Genomic DNA, 23,833 nt, shown 5'->3' with positions numbered 1-23,833 from the left:
ATGAGAAATCCTAGTGGAATTAAATCAGTGACTCACGTGGAAATCTGGAGTCAGCACAGGAGTTTCAAAAACTCTTTGTACTTTTGCATACCTTATTTGTATGGTATTGTTTACAAAGCTCTGAACCACTCTTCTGTCACTGTTCTGTTATTCCACAAAAAGCATTAAAAAAAAAAAACAAAAAAACAATACCAATTGGATACTACACCAGCCAATTGGTATTGTTTATTCTTTTTTGTTTGTTTGTTTGTTCTCCCATATTATAGTATGCTGAGTTCTGCTTTCAGAATTCCTGCCACAATAGCAGCAAGTATTACAAAAAGAAATTACAGCTGTGTCTCTCCCAGGGACTAGTGGGACTGCTTTTGAGAATCTTTAGCAAATGTGTGAAGAATTGTTTTTCTGTTGTTTATTTATGCCTCTTCAAGAATGTCTGAAAAAAAACTGAAACATAGTTTGGTGTTCATGTCCTCCCCTGAAGATGTGGTGCATGTGGATACAAATTTGATCTTTTTTTTTTCCCCTCAAACCCTGTGCTTAGAGAGGGTTATAAAGGGAAAGAAACACTATTATTGCTTGATATTTAAGGGAACATAGAAGTAAACTTATGCTATGGAGTGTAGCAGCCATCCTTTGTAAATCTAAAATCAAGTTATTTGCATTGTCTTTGAATAATCTGGAACTGCAAATATAGAATCACAGTACAATAACTAGGTACTTTACTTGGTTTTATTGTCTGCTTCCCTAGGATGATACAAAGCATCCAAAAGCTAACAACTGATTAGGTCTTTGTTGGTAATATTGAGTAAAACAGCATATAATCAAATGTGCTGCAAAGGTAGCTAACGTAAATGTGCTGAAGGATGTCTAGGCTACTTGTCCTAGAATAACAACTTACAAAAGCTTTCAGTTAGGATTATGAAACAAGGTCCTTTCAAGATGTAATCTATAATCTCTTGTCAATTAATAATTATTTTTAGAGTGTTTTTTTCTTGTTGTTTTCATCTGCTGTGTTTAAGGCCAGAAAGGAAGCGCAACTATTAGGAAAAATAGATCCTTGTTTTAGTATATTGCCTTCTAACAGTGCATTTGTTCCCTTTTCTTCTTGTCCTTGTTTTTTTCAGAGGATTTTTGTTGTTCAACAAGGACTCAAAAGTGGAGAACCTGGACTGTTGTGTAGATGTAATCAAGATAGCCCATTTTTTGTCCCAGTGAAGTACTAACAAGTTCTCCCACATCACTTTGAAGGAATTTACATGCATGTGTGCTGAGGGTGTGCCCCAAGACCTTCGGTGTTAGTCAAGTGTGTAATAACCTAATGAATACCAGCTGTTTAGCAACTTGACTGATACTCAGCAGCATATCACACACTTGATAAAACAGAATAACCTCAACGAACTCAAATTCATATGATGACATATAGCTAGGATGGGATTTGGCTCACTTGTTAGCGATACACCTCTGCTGTAATGCAGTAATTTAGGTTCCACTTAGCACCGTTTGGAATGAAATGAATCACTCAGCAAGTATCTGGTCTTCTTCATCACTGCTAGGGGAGCCAGGATGTCTAATGCCGTCTAGATACCTGGCTTTTAGAAGACTGTAGGTAAATTGATTTCCTTCTGTAGTGGCTGTAGATGAGGATTAGTATATCTTCAGGATCAACAACTCAGCTGGTAGTTACTGAACCTCATTCTGGTGAAGCATGCTTCCAGATCTTGCACACTTTTTTAGACTAGATCAAGAGTGGGATAAGATGATTTATCTTAGGATGTCATATGTATTATATTGTCTTTTCAGGACAGGAGTTTATGTTCATAGGAAACTGAAACTAATCTATTAAGTCATTTCACGCATCCGGCTAAAGAACTTTTAGATAATAACAACTTTTATTCACTGTCATCCAGGTTAGATATATTGCTTAAGTTGAGATACAAAGTATAGTATTTCGCTTGGTACAACATGATGTGGCATACTGCTTTAGGAATGCCTCTCCTATAAAAACTTCTGTCTCTGCAATCTGTAGAATTCTAGTTATTAAGTAACTTCTCTGTTATCTTTGAGCACATAAATAATTCATAGCATGATGTTCTTTAAGTTCTTATATCTACAGTGCTTATTCTAACTGCGTGCTTACCATTTACTTGTAATACTTATTTTTTGTCACAGCTTGTGAGTGATGATCAGAAAGGGAAAGAAGTAATTTCCAATTTTTGGAGTGCCACCTGTAATGAAAAACGAACTAGGCAGGGAAGTTCACGTTTAGTAGAGGCTGTTTTATGTGCAGAAACCACTAAAACAACGTCAGGGAGAACAATGGAGCTAAGAGAGACTTCCTCAGTAAGGTACAGAGATAGGGTGTCCAGTCATGAACAGATGCCAGAAGGACTGCAAAAACTGCCTCACAATCTCTCTACAAGAAGCAAAGCTAAATATTTTAGGTATGACAAAGGCATGTATAATATTCCTAAATTCTTTATTTATTTATTAATGTACAACACATACCAAGTACATATTTTTCATGTTAATGACTTCAGATGATCCAGAAGTAAGGTTTTTCGTTCTTTTTTAAAGATATAAAAGTCAGTTTCCCTCCTGATTTTTCCATTTATTCAGTACTAAGTTGGCATGTATCCTTCCACACTGTTCGAAACTTCATTTTACAGTCAAATATGTTAATCATCTTAGATCTTCTGAAAACACAGCTTCTTATAGAGAATGTTTTTGTTGATTCAAACAAATCTCTTGACAGTGAAATTCAGAAATCTTCTAAAAACAAGCAAGATCCAGAAATCAACAGGTCACAAGAAGTATCTAAAAATGAGGATAGAAAAGCTGACGAGAGAAGGAGGAGCAAAAGAATCAGAGATAAAATGAGTAAGATAGCTGTCTGATAAGTATCAGATGCTTTTTCATTTAAACATGTATACTGAAGCAAATGTAATTCAGAATCTTTCCACTATATTGTCATGAATTTCTTTTAGAAAGATAATAGGAACATTTATTTTAATAATTAAAATCATCAGTAACTTACTTTGCTTAAGTCTGCCGATTACCATCTAGCAGTTTGTTTGTGCACACAAACTCAGTAAGAAGAATGAGAGTTTTTTCAGAATGTATTTTTTTATTATACAACAATATATGAAGTGTTTATGGTATATTCTGTGAAAGAGAAGGAAATTGCTTTCTTACAGAGTTAAAAGTAGATCCTAATTCTATAATCTAGTATTTGCTGTGCAACATCACTTTGAGAGCAGTGCAATCCTTAAGAATTCACGTATACAAAGCATTTTATTCTATTTTAAAGGCTTTCTTTTGTTATTCTATTCAGGTGTAAGGTAAGGTTATTGACCTTCCCTCTTACTGTCGCTGAGTGCCCTTTCAAGTATTCTTCCTTGCAGTAGCCTTTGTCACAGAGGAAGATTGCTGTTTTTCATAGTCTGAAGATGCAAACAAACTCTTATGACTCATAGAGTGGTAGGAGAATACAGAATTTCCATACTTATATGCTGACTTTAGAGCTAACCTTTAAGACTGAGATCTTAAAAGTTTGTTCTTGTTAAAACCCCTTCAGTCTGAATTTATCTGTGCAATTACAATCATTCAAATAGGTTACAAAGTTTGTAAGTATTAAAACAGTAACATCTACATTGTAGATCTTAGAAAATATCGATAATTCTACTACCAATTATTAACTCTTATCACAGGGTTTTCATTTTTCCCCATAGGAGTACAATTTTTGTGAGATTCAAAATAATCTACTTAGTGACTTAGTTTCCACTTAAAGAATAAGCTGTTGTTTTTAGCACAGTTTTTGCTGAAGGAATTGCATTGCTTATAAAGAGGTATTTTCATGTTACTCTAATCTAACAAATGCTTCCCTTTTACATCAGATTTACTAATCAGGACTCTGAGACATCTTAGCTTGGTAATTCACTGAAAAAAAAGCTTCACTAAAGTTATGGTTTGGATCATTAGGCATCAGTTGGTCTGACACTAGGAAGGTGGTAGGGAAGGTAGGGTAGAAGTAATAGGACTTCTTGAAGTAACAATGTCTAGTTAAATTCTGTTAAGTATAACATGAAATTGCACCTTGTTTTATGTTTGTCTGTGTAGTGTAATCCCTCCTAAATTTCTTGGCTGATTTAAATAATCTTTGAATGCTGTGTTATAATGTATTGTGAATGATCGTCTTGCAAGACTGAACACATAGGATGGAAATACTATCCTAGTATTCACCTGTCAGAAGGTGCTGGGTGAGTCCGTTCCCACTGGATTCTAAAAATACATGCAGATCTGAGCACTTAAGAAGGTTGGGAACAACTGAAGTCTGAGCTCTCAGTGTACCACAGTTCACTGAATAGTAGACACTTTAGGTATTGTGAGTTACAGCCTTTAGAGAACTATGGCTTGCTTATAATTTCTATTCCTAATGCCTTTGGCACAGTGAACAGCATCTAGTTCAGATTGTGAAGAAGAGCAGTGGAGATGTGGTCCCAAAAACCATGGTTTTTTTTCACTAGTAGATGAACTAATGGCCCAAACCACTAGAATGTAGTTTACTGCAGCCCATCCTCCTGTATTTTCCTTCTTTCTCTCCTCCCTCCCTGTTTTTCAGGGATGCAGCAGCCAGAATGCTCATCTCCACTGTGTGATATGTGCTGCTGGTAAAATGCCACACAGCTCATCTGTGTATTGGAAATGATTTCATCCAGTCTGAAATACAGTACAGTGAAAACACAGTGGAAGACAGCATTTCTTTTGTAAAATAAGGAACTAGAAATTAATAATAGTATCTTTTAGTTTTTTACATTTACATGTCTGACTCTCAAGCAGAGAGAATTTTTGTTGGATAGCTAATGATTTTGGTCCAACAGTTTTCTTCACTGCACTGTTGACTGAGCTGTTAGTAAAATAATTGAGAAACTTGAGGAAGCTAATTTCTTCTCTATTCTTCTGTGAATATTCCTTGATTGTGAAGTAGAAGTTTTAACATGCAAGTAGTTACGAAGAAAGTACTGATAAATTTGACTGTTAATGGATGTTACTGAGTTATTGACTAGCTTTCGAAGTCTGTTTGTCTGTAATGAGTTATAAAATAGCTTTATCAACTGTTAGGAAAGAATGCCCTTTGCAAAAATGTCATTAAAAAAACAAGAAGCCTAAACTAAACACTTTAATAAAGTCACATTCCTGCATGTTGAACTTCATTTGGAGTTTTGTTATGGTATTCGCTGTGGCATCTTTTTTGAATGGAGCTATAATTTAATTTTTTTTTTTAATTTTTTTTTAATTTTTTTTTTTTTAGGACAGGAATTCTATTGTAGGAGTTTAACAGATCCTCAGTACCGTGCTAAGCTTTCAAGAATAAATAAGAGGAATGTGTATGGTGAGACCTTACTACACAGAGCTGTTGTTGCTGAAGATCTGAACCATGTACATAACCTAATAAAAGCTGGTGCAAACATAGATGATAAGGATTATGCTGGTAAGTTGCTGCTGTATTAATGTACTATTTTCAAAATATGTATAGATGTAGTAACTGTGCTTCAGAGCCTTACTGAATACTTGAAGTTGATTTTCATTTTTCCTTTTTATCTTCTGGATATTATGTGTGAAGAATATGGAGAACTATGGGGAAAATACTGTCTGTGGTCTCAGTTTGGATCGTTATTTGAAGTCCTTTAAGGGAGTTACAAAGTAATTGCAGTGGCACTTTGTCGTCTTTGTGATTTTTGGAGAATGGTGTTGCTCAGCTCTAGCACTGGAACTCATGTTCCAGGTACAATTTTTCAGGATATTATTACTATATTAAACAGAAGATACTTCTAAAGTAGGAAGAAATAGATTTTTTCACTTAAGTGAAACTTTCATCTCTTCTCCTTGAACGATTTCAAGCTTTTGCTCCAGGATGTGGAGTTACTAGAATTTCTTCATTTAAAAAATGGTAATGGGAGGATGGTTGGACTAGATGATCTTGCAGGTCATTTCCAACCTTATGATTCTATGATTAGGTGCTCTATAAAATGCAAGGGACTGGAAGATCTTTTTTTCTTTTTCTCTTAGTTCTGTCACTCTACAAAAAAAAAAAAAAAAAAAAAAAAAATACTTTGCTGTAATGGATGTTTAAGTAACTGATTCAAGGCTATGTTAAAACCAGTTCAAAAGCTTGCTTTCTATCCTTTATTTCTCCTTAGCACCTCTTCCTGGGATGTAATTGTTCTGTGGGTCATGAAGCTGACCCATGTGAAGCTGCCATCTTGACTTATTCCATATAGCTGAGAACAGATAATATACTGCTTTCTTTAGAAACTTGAAAAGCATTAAAATGTTTTTGGAGATGCTGCCTTATATTTTTACTTAGCAAATAGATGTTGCTAAGACATGGCTATCTTTTTTTTTTTTTTTTTTTGTCTCTTCTTTCTTTCTTACTTACCTTCCTTATCATGGTGATAAAGATAAAAGATCATAATGAAAATACACCTTGTTCTTAAAATAGCATACGTGTTGCATTCAGGAAGAAATTATTAAGGTGTAGGAGGACTAATTTCTTTATTTTTTTTCACAAGAAGTTTTAAAAGTGCTGTCAGTAGCAAACTATCATTACTGCATACCCTGTTTCTTCAGTGAGTGCAAATTTTGACAAAAAACTGAAAGCTCCCAACACCTGAGATTTTTAGTAAGCATTTCTTTATACAATTCACTGTAAAACACAATCAGTTCTTACCTTTTCATTATCTCCCTCTGAAATATTTATCAAATAGAGTGTCTAAAACGGATACATTTTTTTATAAAATATTTCACTCAAATATGAATATTTTCAGTTTTTAAGTTTTCTTTTCTTTAGGCTGGACTGCTCTACATGAAGCAAGTTTAGAGGGCCATTACTGGATAGCAAAGGAGCTTTTGAAAGCAGGAGCTGATGTCAATGCTAGAGGAGATAAACAAATAACACCATTGCATGATGCAGTTAAAGAAGGCCATTATAAGGTATACTCCAATTTGGACATAAATTATGATTTAAGAATATAAATTTTTTTGTTAGTCCAAAAAGTCACATAGTCTTGTTACATGTGGGCCTGTCCTTTCAGATTATGGCTTAATTCAGGAGTAAATAACTTTTTCTGCTTAACTCCTGTTTCAACCATTACCATGCTTTACTTTTTTTTCTTCTATTTGGGACTGTGGCCAAAGTACTGATAAACAGATTCCTACTATTTTTTCACATCTTTGTGTAACTTACTTTATAATCACTGCAGAAACACTTTATGACCTAAGCAGTTCACTGCAGTATTAATGATTTTTGTTTTCATGCATGTTTTTCAGTAAACGTGGGTATGTGGTGTGCATCTGCAAGCACACACAAATATTTTTTATGTAAAAAATAATCTTGTGGAGAGTTATGAGTATATGGTTTTGTATTTTGTTTATATTATTATAAGCAGAAAGCCAAGTGAATAATCAGTATAAATTAACTATAACTAACACTGCCAAATGCTGTGGTTTCATAACCCATTCCTGAATTCTGGATCCTCTTTCAGTCTGGTAGTTTTTGCCTCCAACTGCCTGTGCATGATCGTAGGGTGGTCCAGATTTCTGTCATAGTTCTGTGCATCACTTTCACCTGCTGACTATTTATTTTTCTAGAAATGCGCATTTGCTGCCTATATTTATTCATTTACAGTATTTTTTTCCCCCTAGGCACATCTGTGGGATGCAGTAAGTTTTGTCCGTAAACATTTGCTCTCTTTCAATTTTACAACAAGATGGTACTTAATTTGTTTACCCTTCAGCCTCCCTAGAGCAAAGAGGAAGGGTTAATGATTTCCCCGAGACTTGAAGCCCCAGGCTTTGTTTGCAGCTTGTGGATTGCTGACTCCTTGGAAGCTTATTAAGTACTTCTGAGACTTGTGAAAGTATCGAAGAAAGTATTGAAGTTCATAGTTAGACACCAAGGACTCTGCATCTCTACAAGTGATATTTTAAGAGTCAGTAACTGTTAACAGTATTGGAAAAACACTGGTCTCAGCTAGGTCACTTGGAGCATATCAACACCATTCTACTCAGAGCTGTGTTAATTGTTATGTGGTCTGATACATTCATGTGAAATGGTACTTGCACACTGGGGCTCTGTTTGCTCAGGAGTATTACATTTGTATCACTGCAGTGACTGGCACACTTGACTTTTGGCTGTTTCTTTCAAAATTACTTTCTCTAGATAGTTAGTATTGTAAATTGGAAATGTGGCTTTATCCCTTTTGCTACTTATAATACAGGAAAATTAATTTCTTGTTTCACACACACACACACACAAAAAAAAAAAGCATGTGGAAAACTATGATACTTTCTTGTTAAGTGTGAGAGTATGCAAATGTGATATGCAGTTAAGGAAGAGTCCTTAATATTCCTTGCTTGAAAGACTCCATAGATTTGGGACAACTAGTGAAAATGAAGAGGGTTTTTGCAATGAACTGGGTGCTGCTTTATTTGCTGTGCTGTCAGGAGAATGTAAGAATTGAGAAAACTTTGTTAGAAATTCTGTCAGTAACAGTCTTGTTAGAAGTAATGAGGTATAGATGTAGGATAGCAGATCAAAATAGATGCTGACCAGAGAAAGGCAGAGGTACAGCCATTCTAGTGTTGGAATAAGACTGCAGTCAGTGATAGAAAAGATGATCAGATTGTAAAATTTCAATGTCTTTAAAAAGTATTCTGCAAAACCAGATGGAACATTTTGCTCAAGTGCTGTGTTTTTTTTTTTTTTTAATAACAGCAGTATGAGGCTTTACAATTTGTACAGAATCTGAAATATTGGTAAGACCATTTGAGTGGGTTTTGTTTGACTGAATGTATGTTGTACCTCTGAAATAGCTGACAATTTACTTTGCAGACACAGGAGTCACAATAAAGTACACACCTACAGTGAAAATTATATTCTCTTAAGCTATATAATTTAGATGAGTGAGCAGACTCATATCCTAAAATTGCTTGTTATTTTCCAATAATTATGAACTTAGGGAGTGATGAATCCTATTTTGCTTTAAGATGGCTTAGAGGCATCAGGTGAGTAACGTGAAAGAACTCTTAAAAGTAAAAGTAGTAAGAGTTTAAGATAATGGTGTATCTAGAGGAATGCTTGGGATGTGTTAACTAATATAGGAAGTACTTATTTATTGTAGACTTTATTTATTTTTTTTTGCTCATATTCTTAAGTAAAGGAGAAGTCTGTATAAGGAAGAACTGTGGGAAATGCTGATGGAAGAGAAACAATCTGAAAAACTTGTTTTTTTAGGTAGCAGCATTGTTACTCCATTATGGAGCTGATCCCTTATTAAAAAATGAGATGGGAAGGAATGCGTTAGATGAAGCTTCTGACCTGTGCATGAAGAGACTGTTAAAATGCCATCTAGCAAGATATGAAAGAGATTCAGTATCAGGTAGGAGAGAATAATTATTAAATGGAGGATCTCCAAATAGCTGTTGCACACTATTTCCTTAAGTATAGCAAGTAATTCCATGGATTTTGCTGACTGATATTCTAGTGAGCACTTCTTACCCTGCACGATTGCTGTACGTTTGCATGTATTACAAGAAGTGATATTCTTCTTTTTCTTGGACTAGAGCTATTTTTATATTTGAAATAAAGATGACAACAAGAGGTGTTAATGAGTGAAACGAGATTAAAAGAGTGTCTTAATGTAAGAGAGTTAATTGCTTATCCTTGCTGCTCATGTTAGGGTAGAAACTAGGGTAACATTACTATTTTGGGACAGTATTGCTGTAGCTGAACTAAGGTGAAGACTGAGCCTGTGAGGTGTAGGAGAATGTTTAGATTAAGGTGAAAGTTCTTGTATGTAAGGTCTTGAGAGATCTTGTATGATCTTTAGAGTTGGGAGGAATGTTCAGATAGGGTTGTTTGGATGGGGGAGAGGTATAAGGAAGTGCCACAAGATAAGCCCTGATTATAGTTAGAATTAGGATTGCTGGACACTGATAAGTTAGTTGGGTTGTGGCATGTCTGAAGTAGTATCATAAAATGGCTTAAGTTGGAAGAGACCTTATTGATTTTCTATTTCCAACACTCTTGTCATGGGCAATGTTGTCACCCACCAGCGCAGATTGCCCAGGATTCCATCTAACCCGGCCTTAAATTTCTCAGGAATAGGTCTACGACTTCTCTGGGGTAACCTGTTCCAGTGCCTCAGCACCCTCCTGAATAAAAAATTTCTTCCAAATTTCTAACCTTAATCTCTCCTCTTTTAGCTTAAAGCCATTCCTCCCTGTCCTATCTTTATCAGATTGTGTAAAAAGTTGGCCTCCCTCCTGCTTGTAAGCTCACTTCAAATACTGGAACATTGCAATAATAAGGTTTTCCAGGAGCCTTCTTTTCTCCAAGCTAAACAAGCCCAGTTTCCTCAACCTTTCTTCAAAGAAGAGGTGCTCCAGACCTTTGTGGCCCTCCTCTGAACCTGCTCCAATTGCTTTGCATCCTTCCTTTATGGGGAGCTCCAAGTTTGGACACAGTGTACTACATGGGGCTTTACAGAGGCAAATAAACTTATAGAATAAGCTTAGAATCAGGGTTATAAGAAGTACACAGAAGCTATTGGCTTGAAATATAAGGTAAATAAAAATTAAAGCTGCTGGCAGGAATTTCTATGCTTGGAAGGTCTATGGTTAGAGTTTCAGGCTCTAGCCATCAAAGGTCTTGTGGATATTCTGAGCCTTATTAAGATTGATGGGACTGAATTACATTTAAAATGAAGATTTGGGTTAGAACTTGTCCTCATCAGTGTTCAATAGCTGCACTGTTGTGCTTGATTTGGGACCAAGACTGGAAGGGCTGGAAGTGGATCACTGAAGGTGGTGCTAAGGATTAAGGGTTGACATCTGGTAGGTGAGATTCCCAAAAGTGTTGGAGAAGGAGTTGACATGCTGTGAAATGCCTGTTTAAAGTAGCTGGTTCCAGCATGGGTTGCTGGGCAAACCTTAGAGCTGGGAGTAGCGTACATATTGTAGTAAAAATGGCAAAGTGTAATGAACTGGGTTCAGTGTTTTGTGACCAGCATACTTTTAAGAATGCTTTGCATGGGTATATAAAGTATATTAATACTAGGGTCAGAACTTGGTAGCTGCTGTACTGCTTATATATCAATTTATCAGCACAAAAAGTAGCTGGAAAGCTAAAACATGCCATCAAGGTACTAAATTGGTACTGGGAAATATCCCTCTTTATTTTTCCACTGAAGTCTTGATTTTAGCTATTCTGTATCTTTCTCTGCCCAGGTTATACAAGGAGAGGCATAATTATTCCACTGTTACTGGCTTCAGAAGTCTCTTGGGACCAGAGAAACCTACTATAAGTTAGGGAAATGCAGCAGCTCCTCTAATTTTCAAAAATAATTGCTCAAGTCTTTAATCTTCAGAAAAATTGGAAAACATAGTTCCATACTTTACTACACCCTCTCATGGTTTGTACGAAATCCCTTCTACAATGAAAATCAGACCCCAAAATTTTAATATATGTATATTTATATATAAATGTTTGAGATCCTTGTAGAATGCCTATAGCTTGGTGACTTTTCTAATAGTTTATGTGTAACAGTACCCATCACATTAGGTTACAGACACAAGATGCTATGTATAGAAAGCAAAGAATTATAGTCCCTTTTCATTAATGCTTTCCTTCTGTCTTAATTTCATTTCAGGTGGAGGTGATACAGAGAATACATTAAGTACAGAGGATAGAAATCTGCACCAGGTAGATCTTTACAGTCTCCTTGTTGATTTGATGCTGAACTGTTATGGACTTCTAGCAGTCTTCAGTAAACTTCAGACAACTGCTTAAGAAATATGTTTCAAAAGCAGCACATAATGTACTAGATGTTATATATCCAGCAGAGGCTGAAGCAGGATGACATTCAATGGCAATTATGGCAAACAGTTTGATAAATAGTTGCTAATCCCTGATGATAACTATGGTAATCTGCAGTTTTGTGAACATGCATGACAGAGGCAGTCAGCTTTCTCTCTTGCACAGTGGTTCTTACTGAGTTTTTGCAAGTGCTACAGACGTAGTTTACAACAAAAATGGTATGTTAGTGCCTTTCTGTACTTTCAGAAACCTGGCTAAAACATCAAAAAGTTGCCGGTTGCACAGTACTTGTTGCCTGGCTGGTAACGCTTGGATAGCTTGCATCTGTGCAATAAGTTGTTTTTATTAGGTTCAAATAGGAAAAAGTTAGGGAACCTCTGCCTTGGACTGGATTGCAGATAGCACAGTTCAGCATTAAAAAACTAAAGCACCAAAGGAAATGTTTGCTAAACATGAACAAAGCAGGAGAATGAATTTGGGGAAATGTACCAGAAGATCTCTCTGCCCAGAGAAGTTGTGGAGTCTCCTTCTTTGGAGACATCTGCCTGGATGCCTACCTGTGCAACCAGATCTAGGGAACCTGCTGTGGCCAGGGGAGTTGGACTTGATGATCTCTAGAGATCCTTTCCAGCCCCTACAATTCTGTTATGGTGTGATATAGTTCTTCAGGGTTTTGAGGACAGAAAACTGAATGGGGAAAAAAAAAAACACAAAAAATAAGCATTAAAAAAAATATAAATACCTGTTATTGATATTGCAGAGGCTACACTCAAGGCTAAAACTACTCAGAAGTAATTTTAATCAGAAAGAATAAACACAACAAGTATTTATTTTCTTTTTGTCCATCTGTATACCAAGGAACAAATACAGGGAAAACTTAATTCCCTGGTGTTGGTCCTAACAATGGACATCACTGTTACTGTTTCTAATTGTAATTGTTGCATTCCAGTTAAAGTTGTATGAAAACTGAGTGTACTAAGTCAGGCAGAATTTCAACGTAAGAAAACTGCAGAAGGACAGAAATGACAGAAGCTTAGCAAATTCTGTTGTAACAGAGGAGATGATCACTAGTCTGTTGTTCTGCATGATTGGTTTCTGAATAAAAAACGTCTGTACAGCTTTCTGAGGCTACTGATTTAACAGAACATGATTCTCATTTGATGCTTGCTTTGACTTCCTCTCAAAAGAGTTGATCACTACGTAATGGTGGTAATGTGATAGACGGGAATCTAAATACTGATATGAGAATATCTTCACAATAAATGATTTCTTTGCGAAACTTGCCAAATCAAGTTAAATCTACTGTTGATGGAAACAAAATTAATAGAGCAACTCTGATTTTGTATCTTTCTTTGGCTTTGTTTAAGGGTTCCTTACAAGTAAATGAGTCAGAACTAGCATGCGCAAATCTTCCTGATTCAGGCAGGGCAGACATAATGCAACAGACTATTCAAAATGAGGTGCAAAACACTTATACTAATATATTGGAAGATGGAATCAGCTGCATGGAATGCACTCTTAAAGTAAATACAGAAACACTCCTAGTGCGTGAGCTTTTAGCAACTGCTAGTGAAGTGAGTTCTTCTGGAAGTCCTTCTAATTCTACTGGTGGTGTACTGAACAACAATGAGCAAAAGGCTCTACAACCAGAAACAAGAGTGGGAATCCTGCTCAATGCAGAACAAAGCACTGGAAGATGTCACATGAAGGAAACTAAAGATGCTCATAGTTCAGAGATATTGTTCAGAGCTTTACAACTCCATGACAAGAAAATATGTCAAATTAAACGGAAGAGACAAGATCTTAAGGACACCAACTCAAAGTCAGGTTTGTATTTCAGTATTTATACAGAGAAGTCTCCTTATTCATTTCAAAAGGTGCAAAATACATGGAAAGAAACTACTCAGGAAAAAAGTGCTATATTTTATTTCAAAATAGTCATTTTATCAATTGTCTGTAAGCATTCTATGTACTTCATTTAAAGCGAAAAACAACACCATAACTGTGGATTTCCAGAGCATGTACCATAAATGGCAAAAACTTGTAGTATGTTCTGATACAGTCCGCAGTGCCACATTCATTATTTGCTCATTTTCGCTTTGTATTTTAGGAGAGCCATTTTAGATCAAAATTCCCATTGAATTTATCAAAATACGACCACTGTTCTTGTTAATTAGAATAAAATTCATAAGCACCTTAATTTTTTTTAGCAACATAAATCCATAAAAGTCTTATTATCACAAAAGAATCTTTGAACTGTTTTGGATTTAATCTCATTATGTTAGCATACAGTGGAGAGTGGATAAAGTAATATGTTAGAGTATCTATGGATTGTTACTCAGTAAAGAGTTAAGTGATGTTAAAATCTAAATTACCACCTAGTCCAGGACAAGAGACAATACCTCTGCAGTAACACATTCAATTTTTGAAAATTCTTCAAGTTCTTTTTTTGGACTGACAGATAAAGGAAGATTTGCTGGAATGGGTGGAACAGAAGGCACAGAAAATCATAAAGAAGAAAGTGAAAAGAGCAATGTGCTCTTGCAATTCTCTGAAGGAGAAGTCCAAATGAAAAGATTAAGGTTAGACCCACAAGAGGCAAGACAAAAGACAGACTTGTGTTTTAGTATAAGGAAAAACAAGCTTTTATCTACTCATTCAAAATTCAATCAACCATCAGCAGAGCAAACAACTAAGAAATCAGGTAAAAAGTTAATTTTTTGTAAAAACAGTGTAGTTTTTATTTCCCAGACATATGGGTAGAAAGTCTCTTGTAATATAGGAGGGAAAGCATGGAAAAGTATGAATACCATATTCAACAAATAATCTAGTGATTTCCAAATACTAGAAATATTGCCAGAACTTACTCATTTTTACAAGAAAAGGTGTTCTTGCTCTGTTTCATCTGTTGCATTTGTCAGTCTTTTCTTTGTTGTGTTAACTGAGAGAACACAGAATTGTAAGTAAGATTTTTAAATAGGACTAAATTGATCCCTAATCAACTAAGTCACTTAACTGAGAGCTGAAGATAATGCTAAGTTGGTCTTCCATGAAGTACTTTATGCATCACAGATCAAATAAAGTTTGGCTTTCTGTAAATTTGGCACACCTATATGCATTTCTACTTATTATTTTTGTTTCTGTCTTTTCTGGCAAGAGCTGCATTTTTTTTTTTATGACTTTGGTCTGGATGCTGACTACTCTTAATATGTTAAACTAAGGAATCGCCACCCAATCTCTGAAATGTTTTTTAGTATTCTTCACCTCATGACAAAAGTTAACAAGTAAACCATGCAAAGTTCTTGCTGATCTTTTCTCTTTGATACTCACAAGCTTCTTGTTTTCTTTTCTTTTGAGTTGTACAGAATGCTGTTTCCTCTTTCTCTCTCAGACGGTTACTAATTTTCAATCCTTCTCAAGTTTCAGTTGTCTTGAGTTTCTGGAGCAAGGTCCTGTATTCCTTTAGAAGTGAAGGAGTAGATGAAAAGAAATAGGTGCTCCTTGCTGCTTGCTGTTCTCCAGTATTTGGTGGTGTCAGTACGTAGCTTTCCTATCTCTAGATTGCTTCCTTCTCTTACATGAATCCCTTTTTATATCATTCTTGGACATGGCACATTCGATGCATGTCACCATCTGCGTTTAATTATTGCAAAAATAAATAATGAATGTGGAAATAATTCATTTCCCTATTAATGTCCTTTTCTGCATCAATTATGCTTCTGCTCAATACTTATAGTGGGGTAAACGGGATGTTTTTTCCTTTACATTTCTTTACTTCCTAGGCAAAGGGCTTACATTCTGATCTCCTCTGGAGCATTATTTGACAGATAACTTTCTTCCCCCAAGGGAGATTCTGCAGGCCGTATTTTTTTTTTCAGCTAAAATTTAATTATTTCCTTCATTGTAGAGAAGTGTTACTGTCTGAGAGATCATGGAAGAAAGTAAAGCCTTTTTTATAGCTGAAGGCAATAATAGCTTTGGAGACTGGCATTCCAGTTGCAGCAGAAAAAAAAAAATAAAGATGGGATAATGTTTTATAGCTTGCAAAGTTTTTAGATATTTTTGCTTTTAACTGGCTTTTGTATCCTATCTGATTGTTCAATGTCCCAGTGACTTTCCTTATATTATTCCATTCTTGAGTGAAAATCTCCTGTTCCTAGATGATCACATGCACATTGCTACTTCAGTCTAATCAGTCACCTGTTAGGCTCTTGGCGTTCCTATTCTGCTTACAGAAAATGAGGGCACAAACAGCTTGCTTTTCTTATAGTTTGACCTGTGAAAAGAATTACTCATAGGCCAGTAGTGAAGTATTCAATTGCCTGTTTAAAAAAGTTGTTGAAATATTGCAGCCTAATCGAACCTAACTGTTGGCTACTCTAGCTTCTCCGCCTTTTCTTTGCTCATGCAGTCACTGGATTACATATCTGCCAGGATCCTAATCTTTCCTGCTTATGAGTCACCAGTCAATGTACTTAATGGGGAACTCTGATTTACATACCATTGTTTTATTATGCTATTTCAAATGCTTCCTAGCAAGCATGAAGAATAGTGTTGTGCATGGCCACTTAACTGGAAAACGTTGCAAGTATTTCTGTTCATTTGTGGCCTTTATAACTAAGTGTTGTTGACTTAGTGGGCTGTTGTGCACCTTTTTTCTCTCCTATTTCTCTTAAAAGAGTCCCTAGGACTTTGAATAAGGGTCTTTGAATAATAGGTCTTTGAATAAGGGAGGGAGGGAAGCAGAAAGGAAGCAGAAAGTAAATTATTACCTTGGGAGTTCATACTCAGAAGCTTGCAGACAAAACACAATATGTTATTTTACAGAATAGGTCTCAGGCTATTCGAGAAATATTTCAATAATGTGCCCCTTCTGCATGCTCTTTAAACAAAGTTTTCACTTGCAAAAAGTTTTTAGCTCCTTTGGTTGTCCATGCAGTGTGGCCCAAGTACACCCATTGCAAAGTTGGCCCCGCAAGTGCCGTCTGACAGATTATAATAGCTTACATTTATAATAGATTATAAATGTAGAACTCTGTGCTGTCATGGTCTGTCTGCAGCAGAACCTGCACAAATTTAAAGTTAGTGTGGATACATCCTCACTACATGTCTGTCTTTTATATAGTGGCAGTATGTCTTTCCTGTGCTTTCAAACAGTCCTGGATGACAGGCTCAGTAGGTTACCTTAAATGAAACTTGGAAAAATAGTTTTTCTGGAAGACAGGAAGAACCTAAAGCAAGGCAGCTGTCAAATCATGGAAGATATTTGATAGTAATGAATACTGATAGCTGAAAATATTTGAGAAGACAGCCTGTCTGATGAGAAGAGGAAACATTTGGGATGCAGGAACTAATTGTTCATATGAATAATTTAAAAAAAAAAACATGGCTGAGTTGAAAAATAATTTTTACTTAACTTTTTTTAATAAATTCCATATTTTTAAGAAATAAGGAAAAGAAATGATTATTATCATTTTTAAATGGCATAGTATTAAAGCATTGAGAACAAGAGAAAAAAAGGTTAAAATGCATGGTAGAGCTTTTGAAATTTGACATGCTGTGACACAGACATGCATGTCTGTTTTGTTGCAGTTTGCTGGAGAAGGTCATTGTTACTTCATATACAGAACTAATACTTTTTAGATCTGTTCCTTTTTCTTTATATTTCTCCCAGTCCTGTGTCTGTTACTTGAAGCTTGGGAATTAGGATTATTTCATGACCATATAGCACTTCTTAAAGTAGATAATGTTTGTTTTGTGAACCAGTAAGAGAAGGATTAAACAAAATTTATTTACAGTCGTGAGTCAAGTGCTTTACAAGTTGAATTAAAAGGTAGTTAAGCTATGCTACTTGACATTAGTCAAATATTTGTAATCAATTTACAGGACTTTGTCACAGCACAGCTGTAAAAATACCTGCCATAGAAATCTGTGTCCTCTCTGGTACAGAATCCAGAATGGAAAAGTGGTAATGGTTGTCTTCACTTTTAAATGCATTCTTAAATACCCTTTTCTGTGTATTTTATGTATCTGGCAGGCAGGCATGGTAAATTATAAGAAATTTGTGGAGAAATTTGACATACTTCCTACCTCTGTGTAGTATAAAACTCTTCAACCTTGTTACCTTTCCTGTTCATCCGTAATCATCAAATCATAGAATGGCTTGGATTGCAGGGGACTGTAAAGACCATCTACTTTCCAGTCCTCTTGACATGAGCAGGGTTGCCAACCACTAGATCGGGCTGCCTAGGGGCCCATCCAGCCTTGCCTTGAACATCTCCAAGGGCAGACTGGCATCATAGCTTCTCTCAGCAACCTGTTCCTGTGCCTCACTACCCTCTGAGTAAAGAATTTCTGCTTAACATTTAAGACTCCCCTCTTTCAGTTTAAAACCATTCCTTCTTGTCCTATCAATAATACATAATATTCTTAAGTCTTCTAGATCTGAACTGTAAATGTTTTGGCACTTAGTTTATCCACACCATTTTGATGTTATTTTCTAAACTTTTGATATGGTCAATATTACTGAATAATTAAGGCCATGTTATTGCACAAGTTTACAATAATTCTAATTAGTTATGAAGCTTGATTCCTTGTTTAAAAGAAAGCATTTTTTTGATGCTAACGAGCGTTCAGTATGTGTTGTAGAATATTTCTTATCTACTAGAAAGGAAGGTATAGTTTTACATGTACATAATGTAGAGTAATATATGTAATGTAAAATAAAAGACTTTATGTTACTTGTATTACAACAGTTGAGACAAAGAAGAGAAAGAAGAAAAGTGCAAAAGGAGAAACTGAGCTGCATATTGCTGCTAGGAGGGGAAATTTATCTTTGGTGAAAACTCTGATATCGTCTGGAATTCCTGTAAATGAACAGGACAGTGCAGGTTTGAGGACTGCTTTCTTATGGATTTGTTTTAGATGAAATTTAACATCATTTACGGTCTGTATGGTCTTACATAGTTTGTGTAATTTTAATATAGTTTTGGAATCTCCATTTATTTTTGTGACTCTTGAAGCTGTTCAACCATAATGCTATAGAAAATAGCTTCTCTTTGTCATTGTTACTTATTAAATAAATACAGTTGATTTGTGTTTTTAATTTTTTTCTTATATTTTGTTCAAATATTTCTATAACAATTTTAAATATCATAGGAATTATTAGAAATACACGATGGTGTTTAGTACAGCAAGAATGCTTTTTTATCTGTATATGTGCTTATAAAGGCAAACATAAGCACACATTCCTCATTTAAGCATTTATACAAAACCCTTTTAGTGATGGGGTGTATGATAAACTGTGAAACAGTAATACACTCTTTTGTCTTTATGGCAGCTTGAAATTTTTTTATCTCCTGCTGTGTGAGGCTATTGTAAGAAAAACTGTTCATGCGTGTATCAATCTAGGATTTGATTCCAAAATTCTTAGTTGGGAAAAGAGGAGGAAGTCATTTAATTAGTACAAGCAGTGTATGAACCTCTGGATTTGTGTCTCAGCGTGGAGCAATGCAACCTTTCCCTCAGCAGGGACAATAATCAAGTCATTTTCCTCTGTTGATGAGTAGATCGCCAGACAGTGTATGTAGGTTGTGATGTGTGAGATCTTACAGCCATTATTAAATTTTGTTGAATGACCAGTGCCCATGAAAGATCTGATGGATATGCACATGAATATATATCTTTGCATGAAACACAGTCACATATATCTTATTTCCTTGGGAGCAGGTCTAAAAAATCACTTGCTTAAATTCTTTCTATTCTATTTTTAATTACTTTTTTGTTTGTTTCTTGTACTATTTTTAGTAGTTTGATAAAAAAAATAAAATATCTTCCTGGTTGATATTGGATATATTTTTCTCTGAAGTAAGCTGAATTCACGGAACATGATTTACCGTAGTAATTCAAGATGATTCTGTTTAAGATTAGTCTTAAAGATAGATATCTAGTGTTTACTTTACAGAAAATTTTACACCAAAATGTGTAGTTGCTAATTATGGTTTTTGTGGATGTTTCGAAATCAGATGCATGCTGTACATGTCATCCTACTTTGTTTAGGTTGGACAGCTATTCATGAAGCTTCTGCTGGTGGATTTACGGAAGTGATCTCAGAATTACTGAAAGCTGGTGGTGATGTTAACAGCAGAGGTCTGGATGGTATTTTGCCAATACACAATGCTGTTTATATCAATTCTTTGGAGGTATGTTTTTCTTGTAAATTACATTACCTGAGTCTAATTTCCAGTATTGGGCCAACAAAATTAAATAGTGGTTAAAATATGAAAAATCTAAAGTTCCTAGTACAATGTTAGTGTATACTTGAATTCAGGAAGTAAGTCAATGTTCTTTGAGTCAATGAAAATTAGAAGAATTATTTTTTCAGAAGTGACAGTTGAGACTGTACAGTTACTTGACATTTTCAGTCTGTTGTACAAATCAGAAAGGTTCAGTGGCAATCATGTTTCTCTCTCATATACTGGACTTTTTAAAAGTAACAGTGAAACACTGAGCATTCTGAATTTGCCAGTAAACCAATAAAACTGATGTTTGGTTAATATTCCTATAAAGTAAATTAAAGCGAACAAGTTTAAGACTCAAAATGGTTTTTAAAAGCAAATTATTATATTTAAAGACAAAGAATTGATTTTTTTTATTTTTTTTTTTTTTCCGAAATTTTCAGAATGTTTCCCTGATGTGGCAAAAAATCAGTGATTAATTCTGGTACAAACGCATTCTGGGTTTTTTTGTTTGTTTTTAATGAAGAGACTATTAATCAGAAGCTTTCATGAATGCACCTCCCATTTAAATCTATTAGAGTTAAACAGATGTATGAGAAGACAAAATACTGTCTAAGAAAACAAGTTTTATGGGTAAATAAAAGAGGAAAATCTTTTCCAGTTAATGAAAAATGATTGATTACTGAACAATATACTTAGTTCTTTTCTCTTGTGGTGATTTTTTTTTTTCCATTTACAGTGTCTAAAATGAGTAAAAGAAGTATCAGGTTTAGCAGTTAAAAAATTCTTGTCATATTTTTTCCCTTTTGTGATTTTTTTTTTCTTACCCGTAAATATTTTCTTCATTCCCATTTAAAACTATTTCCATTTACTGTTAATAAAATCCAACTTAACTTAAACTTCAAGAGTGTAGGAGAGAAGGTGAGCTCTTTTCAGTTAAAAAAGGGAATGATACATCTGTAAGACTGCTTAACATTGCTTGTCTCTAACAGTTGTCACCAGCTAGTCTTTAGTGTGGAGCTCTTCAGTGATTATGCGTAAAACTAGTTTAGGAAGTTGAACAAGTGGAGAAGTAGTCCTCTAAAAACAAGGCTTTCTTTAGGAGAGCCCGCTGAACCTGTTTAAGAACTGTGCCAGTATAAGGAAAGGAGTAGACCAGGGTGCTCATCAATTTACTTGGGGCTTAATGCAACTCCAGCATGGACTGGGATAGGTAGCTGTGGAAATGGGAACATTTAGATTTCCCCACAGTGGAAAGTCCTAAATGACTGGAAATTCCTGGGAAATACCATGGACTAGGTGTTACGTGCATGGACGAGAAATTTAGTTGAGGAATGTGCTTTGGATCCATGCAGAATTGGTGAAATAAACACACTCCTCAAGGAGACAGCCAAATGTCTGCCTTTTATTTGAATGAACAAATAAGTAAAATGTTTTGGCACAGTGACTCCCAAGGAACTGAGCATAAGCAGATAATGCCAGGTTGACTCTAACTTAACCCTCTATTCCTATCAAAAGAGCTGATTTTCCATCTCATTTATCTTATCTGTGAGGCATGCCATTTATCTTTTCTGTGGGGCAAGATAAAATGGAAGAGGTGATTTCACTGTGTTAGTACCTTACTCTCAATAGGACTCTTGAAAACATGCAAAAAACTGTTTAGTATTTGTAGGGGAAACCACTAGAGAAGGTTCTGTCACTATTCTAGAAACAACAAAGCAGATTTTGAACTTCCATATTTTTTCTAATATTCAACAATAAGAAAATTAGAAATGGTAAATATGAAAAATCATACATGTGGAAATTCTTTATCATTAAGCTCTATCTCCCTGATGCTTTCTTACGATCTGAACTTTAAAGGGTGTATAATTCCATTAATGCCACAAATCTCTTTTCCACATTTTAAAATTAAGTATACATACAAGTGATTTGGACTTTGGAAAAGAAAAAAAAAAAATGTTAGTGCATATAATTGAAGAATAAAACCACTATTAAATATCCAGACGAAACAACCCATTTCTTTTCTGCACTTCATTCATAATCCACCTTTTTTTTTTTTCAATTTAGGTCTGTGATATTTTGTAACTGTTGTATGTAACACTACCATAGGCAAGACAAGTTTAACAAAAAGTTGTAAATTATATGTGTATTCTAAGGAAAGATTAGAAATAGAAGAGCCAATCGCACTTGTTTAATAGAGACTGCAAGTGTGACAGCTCCATTCGTACTTTTGTTATTCATGATTTATGATAAATAATATTTATATTTATAAGTTGTATTATACGTCCACATCAAGAATAACCACAGTACAAATAACATTATGTAATATGTAATAGGCAGCCAGGATTCTACTGCAGCATGGGGCAAATCCATGTGAGAGGAATGATTCTGGGAAAAGTGCTTTGGTTGAAGCTTGTGATGATGAAATGAAAGAACTGCTGATGTCTTATTGTTCTGTTGAATATGTACTTCCTGTTGAAACTAGTGAGGTCACAGGTATGTTGGCTTTACAATATAAACCGTAAGATTGCACTGTAATCTCAGTGCAAAACTATACATTAGAATGCAATATACAGAGCTGCACATTGCCTGGCACAGATATTTTTAAGTTTATTATCAATGGATTGTTATTTATATGTTTTAGAAAATAGGATACATAAGGGTGTTTTTTTCCTGAAAATGTGAGGAATAACATGACATAACATAGTTCATCTTATAATCTGTAATTGTAGCTTTAAAAAGTATTTCCTCATACTGCTTAAATTTGAGCTCATTTGCATATGCAAGATGTTTTATTGTAGTCTGGTCTACCATTTTATTTCTGTAACCTGTATTAACTTGTCTAACACACTGTGATCCTGCAATTTCATTTAAAATTATATTTATTATTTTTATTTTTCTTAGTCGCAAAGTGTGCTATAGGTCAAGAAGACAAAATGTACTACACATCAAGAAGACAAAAAACTGTTTGTTTTAAGTGTTATGAAGATGGTGATACATCCTTGGAGCCACAAAGTGAGAAATACAGTGTGGTGAGTACAGATAATAGAAGAGTTGTACTGCTTCATAGTGTGCTACTGTATAGTGTCGTTTACTGTCTGAATAGCATACAACTATCATTAAAATAATTGACCCTCCAGAGTGTACGTAAAGAACAGTATCGTGATCAGTAAACTGTGGATTACAGCATATGAAAAGATTGTGGATTATCACTTTCCTCTGTTCATGACTCCCACACATTTATACATCTTGTGCAAATAATAGGCAACATGTTCATATTTTTTATTGCTTATATGAATATAAAAAGGTCAGGAATCCTAGGCTTTCCATCGAGAAAGTGTGATGTTTTTTCTTCACAATGAAGACATTTAGAAATCATTTAATCTGAGTTTAAAAGACCCACAAAGATTTTTGCATAATTTGTATGCTGGGAAAGCTCTTGCTGATACTTAGAGGTAACGTTTAAGTTGTCTAGGTGTTACTGTCATGCTGAGATTCACTGTCTGATCGCTGTGGTGAGCTTGAAGGTGGACTCTATAATGGACTAGTTTGAATGACTTAGCAAACCCAGGCTATGATATCCCTTTACAGAGCACAGCCTCCATAGTATTTATATCACATCAGTGCCCCATGGCTTGCACATAGTAGCTGCTCCCTCTATGGAATGATTCGAGTCCAGCAATGCTTATCTTGCAGACCATGCATCATGATCAGTGTGTTA

The 23,833-nt window shown here is 35.1% G+C and overlaps 1 protein-coding gene across 1 annotated transcript in view; it reads left to right on the top strand.

Annotated features, from left to right (window-relative positions):
• Positions 1-23,833, top strand: part of ANKRD31 (ankyrin repeat domain 31) — a gene marked incomplete at both ends in the record, with an annotated part of 57,941 nt that overhangs the window by 15,983 nt on the left and 18,125 nt on the right. Inside the window, 12 exon segments of the mRNA XM_079548508.1 lie at positions 2,170-2,441; positions 2,753-2,877; positions 5,309-5,488; positions 6,848-6,990; positions 9,293-9,437; positions 11,709-11,761; positions 13,243-13,702; positions 14,337-14,579; positions 18,631-18,765; positions 19,934-20,076; positions 22,449-22,608; positions 23,017-23,144. Of these exon segments, the coding sequence (XP_079404634.1) occupies positions 2,170-2,441; positions 2,753-2,877; positions 5,309-5,488; positions 6,848-6,990; positions 9,293-9,437; positions 11,709-11,761; positions 13,243-13,702; positions 14,337-14,579; positions 18,631-18,765; positions 19,934-20,076; positions 22,449-22,608; positions 23,017-23,144 (2,187 nt within the window).

Source organism: Tetrao urogallus (assembly GCF_951394365.1).
Source record: "Tetrao urogallus genome assembly, chromosome: Z".
NCBI classification, from domain to species: domain Eukaryota; kingdom Metazoa; phylum Chordata; class Aves; order Galliformes; family Phasianidae; genus Tetrao; species Tetrao urogallus.
This window is presented reverse-complemented; position numbering and strand designations above follow the sequence as displayed.